The sequence below is a fragment of the Erythranthe guttata genome, chromosome 13 (genome assembly GCF_056151865.1).
Source record: "Erythranthe guttata isolate IM_541 chromosome 13, IM_541, whole genome shotgun sequence".
NCBI classification, from domain to species: Eukaryota; Viridiplantae; Streptophyta; class Magnoliopsida; order Lamiales; family Phrymaceae; genus Erythranthe; species Erythranthe guttata.
This window is the reverse complement of record NC_142545.1, coordinates 15,262,895-15,277,368: the sequence shown is the minus strand read 5'-3', so window position 1 is coordinate 15,277,368 and position 14,474 is coordinate 15,262,895. Positions and strand designations below refer to the sequence as shown.

Here is a 14,474-nt window from a genome sequence, read left to right as displayed (position 1 = left end):
TTCTACAGGTTAGATCGGCAGTACTTGTTTACTTATGGTTAATGTTAGTAAAATGCATGTCCTGAAATATTTAGATAATCTATTTTAAAAAATAGAAAAAATAAAAGAGATTTGCAGTAATTTAATTTGGCAGATTAGTTCATGGGTAATGGATTAGTAATTCGGATCCGTACCCGTTAGTAATCCAGTCTTCAGTTCTTTATCTACTGGTTACTGACTCGCTGCAACAAATCCCTAAAAGCAAATAACTCTGGACCGAGTCAACTCGGAGCTATCTCTCTCTCTCTCTCTCTCTCTCTCTCCTAAACTCTCTCACTCATCACTTTAAAGTTTAAACATATAACGTAACCCATACACCACCTGCCAAAGTATTTTCGTATTTATAGGCGGGGCTTTTCACTTTCTCTCCACACGCGCGCACCGGGAGCAATGGCAGACGTCTCCGACGAAGCGAAGGACATCGGGAAGCTCTACGTGTATGGTGAACGCCTCAACGAAGTCAAAGACAAGTCCCAGGTCCCTAATTCTATCCTTCCTCCTCGTTTTTTCCCCCTTCGCTTCGCTTCTAGGGTTCCAGTGTTTGATCTTTAATTTTAGGAAAATTTCGTGATTCGGAAGTTAATTTTAGTGTGATTTCCAATGGTGTGAACAGCATGCTGAGGATTATGAAAACATTATTAAGGCGGGAAAGAGTAGCAGTGTGAAAGCAAGGCAATTAGCTGCGCAGCTAATCCCTCGATTCTTCAAGTACTTTCCTGGACTTTCGGATAAGGCAGTCGATGCGCATCTTGATTTGTGTGAAGCTGAAGAATTAGGGGTTGGCTTTTTTTTTTCTTTACCCCAGCATTTACTTGTTTCCAATGTTTCATATTATCTGTTGATAGATGCTTCAGACTTCGAACTTTTTATGGCATGAAATAAGGTTTTAGATTGGTGGTTCAAGTTCAGTTATCAGTGTGAAGTTTGCTTATACCTAAATGAAGATTAATACAATGTATAATACGTGTTAATACAATTCTTCGGTTAATCACATTTTCAGATTCGTGTGCAAGCGATTCGTGGGCTTCCTCTTTTCTGCAAGGATACACCACAGCATCTGTCTAAAATTGTTGACATTCTCGCACAACTCCTCACTGCTGGTATTAAGTGTTCTGAGTCTCTTAAGAATGTGAATATTTCGAGAGATGATTGCATTGTTAGTAAAGTAAAGCCATTTATTTAATACAGATTTATCCTTTACGATTTTATTCTTCTCTTTGCAGAGGAAAATGTGGAGCGTGATGCTGTGCATAAAGCACTTCTGTCCTTATTGAGGCAGGATGTTCGAGGTAGTTTACTGATCGCTGAAATATGCAGTAGTAATTCTATGATTTTCTCATCTTGCTATGTTTTTGGGTTTTTCTATGTTCAAGTCACATATCAAGTAATTTGATGACTTTTAGAAACTGATTTTTTAAAAGTGCAAGGATAGGTGTACTTAACTTTGTTCTTTGTTATTACTTTTATTTCATAATAATGAAGCATGCTGATATGTTACAATTTCTGTCTCTGAGAACAAACTCATAATTATGTGACTTGATTGAAAACAAGTTTTATTTTGATTATAGTTCTTTTCTCCTGTTCTTATTGAAAAAAAAAACTCTGTTTTTTGTGAAGTCTTATATTACATTTTATTTTATTCAGTAAAATGAATCTATATCAAATTATATAATATCTTGGTAACTGGAGGGTGTGATCCGCACCTCTAAATTTAAATTTGCTCCTTTTTTCGTCTATTGTTGAGACTATATAGTTTGTGCATTGTTTATACAGATTCTTTGGATGCCCTATTTAAACATATAGAGAGTGTAGATGAGCAGATAGCAGATGAAAGTCTACGTGAGAGGACCTTACTTTTCATTAGAGACAAGGTGGGATGACTGATATTCGAATTCCTTGGAAATTGTTACAGTGCATGCCTCGTTTGTCCATTTTCGAAAATGAGTTCCTGGCTGTGTCGTGGTTTGTCCTTACCTTAATCTTTACTTCAGGTTTTTCCACTTAAAACTGAGCTCTTAAGGCCCCCGGAGCAAATGGAAAGGCACATAACTGATTTGATAAAAAAGGTAAGCTTATGTTTCTTCTCTTTTCCTTTCTTTCAGGAAGTGGCACGGGATACTGTTTTTTTTCTTTCTAAATGGTCATTTTCCCATCAGGCAAAATAAAATAAAAAATGAAAAGAAACTGGCTCGATATGTCAATCTCAAGTAGATATGGTAATTAATAAAGTGCATGACTATCTGAAATGAAATATGCAGAGCCTACAAGATGTCACTGGAGCAGAATTTAAGATGTTTATGGATTTCTTGAAAAGCTTGAGCATGTTTGGCCAGAAAGCTCCTCCAGAGCGGATACAAGAACTTCTTGAAATTATTGAAGGCCAAGCTGATCTAGATGCCCAATTTAGTGTGAGTTTCATTTTCTCTTGGTGTATATGGGAGATTCTCGTGGGGGAAGGATATCTAAGTAATTTTGAATTGAAAAGTGGAACCATGATCTTTCCTTACTTTGTTAAATAGTTACATCCCTAATACTGCATTGTCCAATTTTTATTCTGCTTCGATTCTTGGCATGATTAGTTCTGATTTTGTTTTAATATTGTTGTTCATGGATTTCGTTAGAAATATTTTAATACATAAAGGTAGGGTTAAGCTACTCAGTTAGACCGAGAAGGACGTGTGTTTTCCCACCTTCGATCTGCTTTTTTTCTTCCTTTCTTTTGTTGGGACGGTTGATTTACAAATCTCATTTTTATATCCAAATGCAGGTTACAGATGGAGATCATATTGCTCGATTGATTTCGTGCCTATTTACGGCACTTCCATTTTTTGAGGTTCAAATCATGCGTGTTCCTTCTTCTCCTTTATTGTCAATCTAAACTAAGTTAGTTTAGCTGATTTTTGAATCACTTGCAGCGGGGTGCATCTAATAGCAAGTTTTTCAACTATTTAAACAAGCACATTTTTCCAGTTTTCGACGAGGTACATATATTGCACTTCTCCGATCTGTACATATACTCAATTTGCTCATTAGTTAGCGACTGGATATTCTCGTGATACACCAAAAAAGTTAAAAGCATTTCCATTTTTGTTCCTTTGGAATACAATCATCCCAACTGACATGGAATTCAGGATGCAATTTTCTAGTCTTTAAGCTAGATTTGAAATCATGAAGTACGGGTTTTGCTCTTTGCTTATTATTGGACAGTTAAACCCTCAGAAGCAAATGTGAATGGGTACTATATTGATTTAGATATTTGAGTCATATGACTGCTCTTCGCTCATCAGCTCCCTGAAGAACGAAAAGTGGACCTTCTTAAAGACCTTGCTGAGGGTTCGCCTTACACCTCCCCACAAGACTCGAGACAAATTCTCCCTGCTGTTGTTCTGCTCTTAAAGGCAAGTTCAGGACTTATATTTTATGCATGAACGATGCAGTGTCTAGTGTGCCTTTCGTATATACATTTAAGATTTAAAAAACGGACTGATTTCAATATCCACCAACATCGAAAGAAATTTTGTATTATAACCTACTGTGGTATTTGCTGTGCATATATATCACTTACTAACTTATCTGTTGTTGTTTCAGAAGACCATGCCTCGAAGAAAAGCAGAAGAGATGAACTTCACTTATGTGGAGTGCTTGCTATACTCATTCCATCATTTAGCTCACAAGGTTATAAGTGTTTCCTTATCATACATATAAATCCAAATGTCTTCTACGCCAAATTACATGTTCATAACCGATTCTCCTTCCATTGTTTGACAGACACCAAACGCCACTAATAGCTTATGTGGTTACAAAATCGTGACTGGGCAACCATCTGATAGGCTTGGGGAAGACTTCTCAGACCAGTACAAAGATTTCTCTGAGCGGTGAGTTTATCTTGCACATATGATATCTTGACTAAGTCTTTTACCTTCAAATTTATTTGAATAAAATAGTTTAATCGGAAAAAAAATCACTTCAATTATTTTTAATATTTTTTTAACTTCTGCGGGTATCAGAAATAAATTGACATTTACGGTCATAATGTAGTTTCTTTATTTATGTTTAAATTCTCTTGCATTACTGTGGTCTCCATCTTCGTTTAGTTTGAAATTTACAGTGTGTTATGCCACAGACTGACTTGTGTTGAAGACCTAGCCCGGGTTACCATAAAAAAGTTGACTCAGGGCATGGCCGAGCATAATAAAACGCTGCCAGCTGCTGTATCTGATGAGGCAAAGGCTAGCATTGTGAGTTCATACTTGAAGCTGACAGATTCTCTACTAAGCCAATGATTTAGTGTGTTATGCAGATAGACTTACATATTTCCTTTTAATCAATTTGCAGAAAACACAGAAGCAGAACACCACTTCTGGGTTACGAACTTGCAATAACATCTTGGCTATGACGCAGGTAAAGTCAAATTAACATAATTATTACGAAGTAAGTTTTTTTTATATCTGATTACCTTGCCAATTTATTTTATTTTATTTTATTTTCATAACTCAGCCTCTGCACTCCAAGACACCTTCATTTATTGGTGACAAGAGAATTAACTTATCTTGGAAAGAAGTGGTGAAACCTTCCACAACATCAACATCAACTACTACTGCCACTGGGTATGTTCCTATCCCGTACTTTTCAGGGGATGATGTAACCTTTCTGATCAAGTTTTCATCGTTTTTTTTTTAATTTTTTTATCTCGACTTATTTTTATATACAGAGGGAAGCGACCTCCTGGTGCACAGAGTGGTGGTGGTAACAACCCTTTGAAAAAGGTACGTGGAGGTGGCAGTACGCAGCACCACCAGCTTCCTAATAGGGCATTTGAAGATCAACCATATCCACACGGAGGGAGAAATTCCGGCGGTAGAGGCAGGGGCCGAGGTGGACATGGAAGGGGGAGGGGGAGGGGCAGGGGCAGGGGAAGAGGTAGAGGATGGGGTTTTCAATAGTGTGCTTTTCTTTATAAAAAAAATGATTATTTTTATATAGAGCAGAATTTACGAGGTTCCGAGTTCAATGCATTTGAGCAATTTTGGCGCCGGATCTTTTTCCAATTAAATTCTTTGGCTTTCCGGTGGTGAGATTTGGAATAGATTATGCCGATTGAGTTTGTTTGATGCTACTACACTCACCCAAATTCATCGGGTAACAAGTAAGCATACATGTGTGTTGATAACCATCTATTTGGTACACATACATTCATATGTATGTGTACGTAATTGTGTGTAGATTTATGGTGTAAAGGTAAAAAATTACCTGGTGTATTTTATTTATTAGGATCTACAAAACCATGTGGATTGTATATTGATAGTTCACAAATCATGCCATCCATGCATGTACAAATTCACTGCTGGAGTTGAAATCTGACAATGTGGGAGATATATATATATATATATATATATATATATATATATATATATATATTTTGAACAGAAATGTCTTATTTATCTTAGTAAGTCTAAATAACTATGAGATTTGATTCAAAAAAGGGGGAACTAATTCTTCTATTTTATTTATATATTTATTTTTGACATATAATATTCGCAAAAAAGGAAAGAAAAACGTAAACCATGAATTGAATTCATCTATTAAATTCGAGTTGGATCCAACGGTCCGACCGGGCGGTACTTTCCTTTTAAATATGGGTAAATTACACCCACACCCCTGAGGTATACTTAAATAATTTTAAGGTCCCTGTGGTATCGATAATTACAATCACCCCCTTGAGACGTAGTTATAAACTCCAATGGTATAATGCATTGGATGCGTTATTACGATAGAGTTCTAACGGACTATTGGTTTCAGGAAGTGGTGAAGACAACAAAGAATTATGGGTGATTTAAAAAATATAGGGGGAGCCATGTCACCCCATAACTCCCCATAACTCTATGTTATCTCCACAACTAGCTAAAAGTAATAGTCCATTAGAACCCTATCGGAATAATGTATCCAATGCATTATACCGTTAGAGTTTTTAACTACCTTTCAGGGGGATAAGTGTAATTATCGATACCACAGGGACCTTACAGTTATTTAAGCATACCTCAGGGGTGTGGGTGTAATTTACCCTTTAAATATTTCGCAAAAAAGGAAAGTAAGCGCCCGCGGTTCATCTATTCTATAGGGGCTCGATTTGATTCGAGTTGAGTCCAACGGTCCAACCGAGCTGGACTTTCCTTATTATTTTGAAAACAATTTCCACTATTTGTTCACCCCCACGGCCCACTCCTCAGAGGCATTTACTCAAACACATTCCGGCGACAGAAAAAAAAAATATTTTTCTGATAATTTAGTGTGTTATTGCGTGGGTTTCTTCACAAGTTGGTAACTAAGAAGGATGTCGAGGTTTTGGAAACCCGGAACAGAGAAGCCTCGCATTGTGGAAGATGAAGAAGGAGGCATTCTGTTCTACTCGGCCTCTCCATCTTCTTCTGGGTGAGTTTAATCTTCTCTTATTTGCTTTTCTTTTTATTCCTTTTCCCTCATGAATTGCTGAATTACGGCGGGGTTTATTGAATTTATGAAAATAGGCAAGGGTATGAAAGTCTGAGGCAGAGGCTCCCGGCGTACAAGTATAGAACCGACATTCTTTATTTAGTGGAGACGCACGCCACAACCATCGTCGTCGGAGAAACGGGCAGTGGGAAAACTACTCAGATTCCTCAGGTCTCTTTTTAAGTTTTCCTTTTCTTCTGTATAAGTAGGTGGGAATTTCTTCTTGTTCTATATAAATTCTTTTAAGTACTCATTGGGTACTAATTCTTGAGCTGTTCATCTACTGGGCAATTAATCACTGTTCTAATTGAGAATTAACTTTGTTGTTGTTTAATGGAACTTGGTGAGCAGTACTTGAAAGAAGCTGGATGGGCGGAGGGTGGACGGATGATAGCATGCACCCAACCAAGACGGTTGGCTGTGCAGGTATGATCCTTTTTTTTTTCTTAGTGTATTACAAGTTTGTCAACACACATGGAATAAAAGGGATAAATTACTATAGTGTAGGAGGGTATGCCATTTTTTTCTCGCATGCAAGGGTTTTGTTTGCTAAGAATTTTGGTTTCTCGGTATGCTTTTAGGTTTCAAATCAAAACCTACGTATAAGTTCATCTCTGCTTTGGGTTGTTCTCTCTTAGTTTCTTTACTTCTATGTTTGAATTATCTTATGGAATAAAAATTGGCGTCTTCTTTTTATTTTGCTCGGGCTAAACTCAACAGTGATTAAGAAACTTATGTTTTTACTTGTAGTTTTGGTGGTTGTTACTCCTTATCGACCATGATATTAGACATGTAGCCTAACTAATTGCACTGTCATAGGTATTTTTCTGATTTTATGTTTTTCTTACTTTCTTGTAACTTAATATTCACCTTGAAGTTATTTTGCAATAGAGTGTTGCTTCAAGAGTTTCTGAAGAGATGGGTGTCAAACTAGGGGAAGAAGTTGGCTACACAATTCGATTTGAAGATATTACCAATCCTGTGAGTAGTTATGCCTTTTCTCATCATCTTCTTCTTCTTTTGTTTTGGCAAGGATGTCAATTTTTTTTAAGAGCAACTTGGTGCTATAATGCATATTGATAAGCACTAATGATAATTCCTCTTCTGTAATCAGGAACTGACTAGGATAAAATTTCTCACTGACGGAGTGTTGCTAAGAGAAATGATGGATGATCCTTTGTTAAGCAAGTACAGGTAGTTCTATGCTTTTCAAAGATGAACTCATACGTTTTGTGAAAATTAAGAATGCCTGTTTATATGCAATGTACGTGGGAGCCAAAGAAAGCAGCCACGTGCAAACACAAGCAATCACATGACTCTTAACCCTATATTACAGTTTAAATTATCAATAAGCATGCATGTCTGATCTCAGCTGTTTCTTCTTTAGTATACTGAACCTCTAGATTTTGGCCTGACAGTGTAATCATGGTTGATGAAGCTCATGAACGTTCTCTTGCAACAGACATTTTGTTAGGTCTTCTTAAAAAGGTACCTTTTGTGTTTGGTGGTCAATCTAAATATATTGCTCTGTTATGTGATATTCTCTTTCTAGAACTAATTGTTGGTAACAGATTCAGCGGCGTCGGCCTGAGCTCCGTCTTATAATCTCATCCGCTACAATTGAGGCAAAATCAATGGCTTCTTTTTTCAGTGCCAGGTTTGTCACGACATGATAATATCATATAGAACTTGTCCTATTAGATTTGAGATAAGATTTTGATTCATTACTAAAGCTTTCAAGATTTTATGACTTCTTAATTATGAGAACTTGTCCATTCAGTGTTTCGTGTCGAATTGACTTAGTGAATGAGCTTGTTTTTGGTGAAATTAGTCGAAGGCTTCATGGACGAGAAGATGAAGAACATGGACCAAGGAAAGTGCCTGCCATTCTGTCCGTCGAAGTATGTGATACTGGTGATCTGCGTGTGTGTGTGTGTGTGTGTGTGTGCGTGCGTGCGTGTGTGTGTGTGTGTCTTATCTTATTATACATTATGGATATCTGAAAAATGTGTCTCAAACATGCAGGGTAGGGGATTCACTGTGCAAATGTTTTACTCCGAGGAGCCTGTTTCAGATTATATCCGAGCGGCAGTTTCAACTGTAATTTCTATTCACGATGAGGTGATTCACAGTCTCCATTAGATTACTTCTTGGTTTGGACCCAAAGGGGTTGTGACTTGGGATGTAAATAACAGAATAACATATTTTTAGTTAAATAAATATAAATATTAAATTGAATAAGATCTTGCTCCTATGTCTTTCTAGGAACGAATGGGAGATGTTCTTGTTTTTCTTACTGGCCAAGATGATATTGATGCTGCAATTCAGTTGCTTACAGAAGATTCACATAAGAGAAAGCAAGGTAGGTTATAAATCCCAAATGGTTTAACATTGTCCACAAGTTGTCTATATGCAGTTAGTATTTTATGACTTCGATTACCTATTTATGCATGTATAGTCAGTATAATTTAATTAAAGATAGCTTGATTTGAAACTTGTTACATTCTTACTGCATTTTCTTCATTCTGCCTTTACTTGATTTTATTTTATTTTTCGCTTGCAGAATTGATTGTCTTGCCTCTATATTCTGGACTGCCTCGTGCAGATCAGGTTACTGATATTTTTATTCCCTGGAAATCCTTGTTCTCCTAATAAATTCTTGATTTGTGAAATTCAATGTTCCATTCCTTTTCTGATTTATTTGTAGGATCTTGTGTTTTCTCCTACTCCTCGTGGGAAGAGAAAGGTGATATTCTCAACAAATATTGCAGAGACATCCTTGACATTGGAGGTAAAAGCTTCACACTTAAATGGTTACTTACTTACTTATAGGAGGCACGTGCATCATTAAATTGGCATATGAATACGATCCCTTGTTTCTTACTCTTTACAATTTTCATTTCAGGGTGTTGTCTACGTTGTTGATTGTGGTTTCTCGAAGCAATGCTTCTACAATCCAGTATTTGTTTCTTGTCCTCTTCTTGCTTTCACTCCCTTTTTTTTTCTGTGGAACTTTTCCTTGACTAGTTATGATTGCTGTCATTCGGTTTTCGAATTAACAGACTTCTGTAAACTTTACATGCTAACTGAATAAAAGCTTATGAATTCTCATGTTAAAGATGAACTCCTGTTGACTTTGCGACAGATGACTGATATCGAAAATTTGGTCGTGGCACCAATATCTAAGGCTTCTGCGCGGCAAAGAGCTGGTAGGGCTGGAAGAGTTCGGCCAGGAAAGTGTTACAGGTACTGAACTAATCAAAACGTGTCTGATGTTTATTCGGTTACAATACTAAACGGTTGTTTATTCTCTGATTTTTGTTATTTTTTTCTCTAGTATGATGTCTAGTTGTAATTGCATAACCTCCAATTAACTAATCAAATGGGTAAATTAAATATGAAGAAGGAATGTAGAAGGATATGCATAACTTTCTGCCCTTTCTGTGCATTACTAATGTGGTTTATCAGCCGTGGAAGAGGATTGAGATGAATTAGAAACTCACGTTATCACAGACCAGTTATACTTATCATCATTCCGTAAATGATAATTTGAATTTTCTGTTTTTATTTATTTATTTTATTTATTTTTCTTCACCTTAAACAGGCTCTACACAGAAGAATATTTTATAAATGAGATGTCTGCTGATGGTATTCCGGAGATGCAGAGGTCAAATCTAGTTTCCTGTGTAATTCAGGTATGTGTATATTGTATAATTCTGAAAATTGAGTTCACTCTTGAGGCTGACCTCCTAATATCCTTTACTTGGTCTTAACACTATGGCAAGATGGAGAACAGATGCATGCGGTATCTTTGTTAGTGAGGGATAGTTCTCTAAGTTCTTAGTTAGCTGCAGTTAAAAATCAGCGATGGAGTTTCATATTTTCTCCAGATGTAGTTATCATCCTTGTTTGTCAATATAATTTTTATAGGCCTTCTGATATAAGCTATAACTTTATTTTTTTTCTTACATTCAACTTGACTCGATCCTCACTTGACCAGCTTGACTCACTTGCAGTTTATGAACTACATCTGGAGTGTTTGATGGTGACTGTTTTGCATTTCTCTTTTGATAGTTAAAAGCCTTGGGGATAGACAATATTTTGGGGTTCGATTGGCCAGCATCACCCTCCCCTGAAGCACTCATCAGAGCACTTGAAGTATTGTATTCTCTTGGAGTTCTTGATGACGATGCAAAACTTACATCTCCTGCTGGATTCCAGGTTGCAGAGATTCCGGTGGTATGTCTTTGTTATCCAATCTCCTTATCTCTTTTTTCAATGATCGATAAATTATTGAGGGTCATACAATTCTGCAGTACTTCTCGTGGTGTTTTATCTTATTATGCCAAGACTTCGCTGAAATGGGTGATCAATAGAACATTTTCACTTATAGTGTCGTGTGCCTGTCACTTTTGTGGCTGCTCATTGTAGATTTGAAGTTAAAGCTACACTTTAAGAACTAAGCCTCAGTTAGTTCGTTTGCTAACGATGTCGGTCTAGCTATGCAAAACGTGTTTTCTACTTCAAGTTCTAAGTAAATGTACTCTTGCAGGATCCGATGGTTTCCAAAATGATTTTAGCTTCAAATGATTATGGTTGTTCTGAAGAAGTCATCACTATCGCTGCTGTTCTGTCAGTACAGGTTTATCATCTCTTTTCGCAACTTTTCTTCTGAACATTATTCTGCATCTTCAAAGTAATTTATCACTAATTGTCGTTTTTATGAAGTAACAGCCCGATACTGTTCACAATTTTTAGATTTTCTTGATTTATATCTATAAAGTAACAGCCTAAGGATTTTTTTATTTGTAGTAATAAAACATTTTAAGTTGTTCATTTTGTTAATTATCGGTTTCATCCTTTTTCTTGTTTACTATGCAGTCTATCTGGTTTTCTGCTAGGGGGGTGCAAAAGCAGTTGGATGAAGCCAAGTTGAGATTTGCTGCTGCTGAGGTGCGTTTCTGTCCACCCTGTTCTGCCATATTCCTCCGTAATATGCATTTAATATAATATTATTTTGGTTGTGCTCAATAAATGTGAGATCACTCTTTTACACCTTTGAAAGGTCATTTAAGGTAGAATTTTTATCTCATGCTGTGCTCTTAATAATAGTCTAGCAATTTATATACTCATAATACAAACATCATTGCTTTTTTTGCAGGGTGATCATGTTACCTTCTTAAACGTGTACAGAGGATTTATCGAGTCTCGTAAATCTTCAAACTGGTGTCACAAGAACCATATAAATTACCATGCCATGGTGAGTGTCTTAATTCATCTGCAATATTGAATTGTCTCGTTTTCAATGTGCACGTTTTAGATATTCTTTTGGTTTCTCTGCAGAAAAAAGTTGATGAAATCCGACAACAGCTGAGAAGAGTTGCACAACGGTTAGGTATCACTCTAAAATCTTGCGAAGGTGATATGGAGGTAAGTATATAAGGACGTTGAATTGCTTGCTTTTATCTCCGCCACCCCCCTGTTTTTTTTTAAATAACAAGCAGTACCTTGTGTTTGGTTCTAAACAAAGTGTTTCTGTTTTATTTTAATTCTGCAGGTAGTGAGGAAGGCAGTTACTGCTGGATTTTTTGCTAATGCTTGTCGTTTAGAAGTGAGTATTATATCTAAATGCAAATGTCTTAACATCTTACCGTTGAAAACCAACTTGGTATAGTTGAAAATTATATTGGCCTGTTAGCTTAATTTGATTAGTATATGTTGCTTATTTTGTTAAAAGGCATTCAGTCATAACGGGCTATACAAAACTATAAGAAGTTCACAGGAAGTTTACATTCATCCTTCTTCTGTACTATTCAGGTCAGTTTATATCTCTGACACCATGCTCCATTATTCATGTTATTCGACTATTATTTAAGGATATATTAATGCAAATACGTGTTTTGTTAGATGTTATATAACTTAATTGATTATCAAAATTTGAGATATCGTAAACATGTGATAATTGACTAGAAATTCAATGCAAAAAAAAATAATAATTAAGAAGAAATTGAAACACAACAGGCGAGCAATAACTTATGCGATGATGGCCTTCTTCAATTGCTTGTGGATCTGACCATTAACTTTCTAAAATAAAGGTTTTAAGGAACTCTCAATAAGCTAATTTTCTCGGTCCAGAATCTGATTTTCCTAACCCTTAAATCTAAATTCGCAGGAGTAAGAATAGGATAATATGCCCTTCCTCAATTGCTTGTGGATCTGACCATTGACTTTCTAAAATAAAGTTTTAAGGAACTCTCAATAAGCTGATTTTCTCGGTCCGAAATCTGATTTTCCTAATCCTGAATTCTAAATTCATAGGAGTAAGAATAGGATAATACAGCTATGTATGAGTTCATACTTTTTTCAATCATTTGTTAGTGCTAATACTAATTAATTAAACATGTTACATTTTACTTGATCGGTTTTTTTTTTCCCTGAAGAAAAGGTTATAAGTTGACATGCCCTCGTATATAATTTATTGCAGGGTTAATCCAAAGTGGGTAATCTTCCATTCAATTGTGTCAACAGATCGTCGATACATGAGAAATGTGATATCGATCGATCCCTCTTGGCTAACAGAGGCGGCCCCACATTTTTACCAGAACCAACTCTTCAATCCTAGACCTCACTGATCGATTCCTAGTGCTTATACTAAAGTTAATTTATTATGTCCAAATTCGACTCGAACTGATACCTGCATATATATTCCAACTCACTGAGGCAGAGTCTATTTGGAGTTCATTTGAAATTGTTATGCCAGATGTGTCCCTCTTCTGTCACTAACTTTGCCATGCAAGATGGTTTTTGCCGTGTCGGGAAATGAGGTAATGAACCAGTAATGTTTGCCGTCAATGTGATACATCTATTCCAGTGTGTGTGTGTGTGTGTGTGAAATAAAAGCTGAAGGGTTATTTTTTTTTGTGTGCAGATATGGTGCTTTAAAGAGATCAACTCGACACACACCATAGGGATACATAGGATTTTGGACACGACTTTGCGTGAGAAAATAACGTAAAAGTGGTGAGGAAGCCGTTGTATTGCTATATTTTAATCATGCTGTTATTCTGCTGCATTGCATCCATCATCCTTAATTTTTTTATGTTGGTAGTATTATATGCATGTGCGCATTGAAAAATTGTGCAGCCTTGAATTCTTGGGGAGCAGCCAGTCATTGCACGAGTTTGACTCGGTGAGTTTCAAATCAGGGTGATGTAGATTATTTAATTCTCAACTAGTTATGTTTTTATTTTACTTAAAACAGTATTTACTTGACTGACTTTGTCCACTCTCCTTCTTTATCAAATTATATCAAAGAAGTCGAAGAAGTTATACAACAATCAGTTAATCCATCAAGAAATAGTTTGCCACTAAGAAGTGTCATAATTATTTAAAGGGTTAAATACAGTTTGCACCCTTAAAGTATAGGTTTGGTAACACTTACTCCTTAAAGTTACAAATGTAACACTTACCTTCCTCATTAATGAATTTAATGGTAAAACTTTGACTTTGAATGATGTGGCAATTTTTGTTCCCAAATTGTCCTTCTAGCTATTATATTGATGCATATATAATAATATATTTTCAATAATATTTATAAAACTAAATTTTATAAAATATAATAAATATTAAAAAATTTATTTTGATTTATGTTTAACTCCACATTTTAATTGATATTAAAAATCTCAATTATTTAAAAAATATATAAAATACGTTAAACATTTGCAAGAAAAAAAATATTTTCAAGACTTAAACGTCCGACTTTTTTTATAATAATTATTGATTTGAAAATTTATTTCAGTTACTTAAATTTAAATTTCAATAAAAAAATATTTAAATATTTAGACGTTCTAATTAGGATTTTTATTAACTTTTGAATACATTTTATGATTCTCAAAGTAAAAAATGGCATGATTATATAAGAGTCATATATTCAGTAAAATAACTAT

General features: G+C 35.6%; 2 protein-coding genes across 4 annotated transcripts; both read left to right on the top strand.

Moving 5' to 3' along the window:
- Positions 1-11: 11 nt before the first annotated feature.
- LOC105968919 (apoptosis inhibitor 5-like protein API5) lies at positions 12-5,403 on the top strand. The gene is made up of 16 exons (XM_012993617.2): positions 12-516; positions 653-817; positions 1,040-1,139; positions 1,263-1,328; positions 1,813-1,910; positions 2,031-2,105; positions 2,298-2,447; positions 2,807-2,872; positions 2,955-3,020; positions 3,327-3,437; positions 3,628-3,714; positions 3,808-3,914; positions 4,163-4,277; positions 4,375-4,440; positions 4,537-4,646; positions 4,751-5,403. The coding sequence occupies exons 1-16, from the start codon at positions 430-432 to the stop codon at positions 4,980-4,982; spliced, it is 1,701 nt and encodes a 566-aa protein (XP_012849071.1). The 5' UTR covers positions 12-429; the 3' UTR covers positions 4,983-5,403.
- A 793-nt stretch (positions 5,404-6,196) lies between these two features.
- LOC105968955 (RNA helicase family protein) lies at positions 6,197-13,865 on the top strand. Of its 3 annotated transcripts, none has more exons than XM_012993667.2 (25): positions 6,197-6,468; positions 6,564-6,699; positions 6,880-6,954; positions 7,420-7,509; positions 7,643-7,722; positions 7,947-8,016; positions 8,100-8,185; positions 8,360-8,429; positions 8,554-8,649; positions 8,794-8,890; positions 9,092-9,138; positions 9,236-9,319; positions 9,434-9,487; positions 9,674-9,774; positions 10,133-10,223; positions 10,603-10,767; positions 11,081-11,170; positions 11,410-11,481; positions 11,690-11,788; positions 11,872-11,958; positions 12,086-12,139; positions 12,266-12,345; positions 13,013-13,352; positions 13,457-13,548; positions 13,672-13,865. In XM_012993667.2, exons 1-23 carry the CDS (start codon positions 6,371-6,373, stop codon positions 13,158-13,160), a joined length of 2,070 nt encoding a protein of 689 aa, XP_012849121.2. In that variant the 5' UTR covers positions 6,197-6,370; the 3' UTR covers positions 13,161-13,352; positions 13,457-13,548; positions 13,672-13,865. The 3 variants fall into 3 exon arrangements, with proteins under 3 accessions (XP_012849121.2, XP_088668053.1, XP_088668054.1); XM_088811927.1 differs by having other exon boundaries at positions 6,221-6,300; positions 6,334-6,468; positions 13,457-13,865; XM_088811928.1 differs by having other exon boundaries at positions 6,221-6,468; positions 7,406-7,509; positions 13,457-13,865.
- Positions 13,866-14,474: the final 609 nt, after the last annotated feature.

What these genes read in the sequence shown, in the direction of transcription:
- LOC105968919 (XM_012993617.2), top strand. Translation starts at nt 430, where the DNA reads ATGGCAGACGTCTCCGACGAAGCGAAGGACATCGGGAAGCTCTACGTG. An exon ending in TACTTTTCATTAGAGACAAG is followed by an intron (nt 1,911 to 2,030) that starts GTGGGATGACTG and finishes TCTTTACTTCAG; the next exon opens with GTTTTTCCACTTAAAACTGA. An exon ending in ATCTAGATGCCCAATTTAGT is followed by an intron (nt 2,448 to 2,806) that starts GTGAGTTTCATT and finishes ATCCAAATGCAG; the next exon opens with GTTACAGATGGAGATCATAT.
- LOC105968955 (XM_012993667.2), top strand. Translation starts at nt 6,371, where the DNA reads ATGTCGAGGTTTTGGAAACCCGGAACAGAGAAGCCTCGCATTGTGGAA. An exon ending in GCCTCTCCATCTTCTTCTGG is followed by an intron (nt 6,469 to 6,563) that starts GTGAGTTTAATC and finishes TTATGAAAATAG; the next exon opens with GCAAGGGTATGAAAGTCTGA. An exon ending in TGTTAGGTCTTCTTAAAAAG is followed by an intron (nt 8,017 to 8,099) that starts GTACCTTTTGTG and finishes TGTTGGTAACAG; the next exon opens with ATTCAGCGGCGTCGGCCTGA.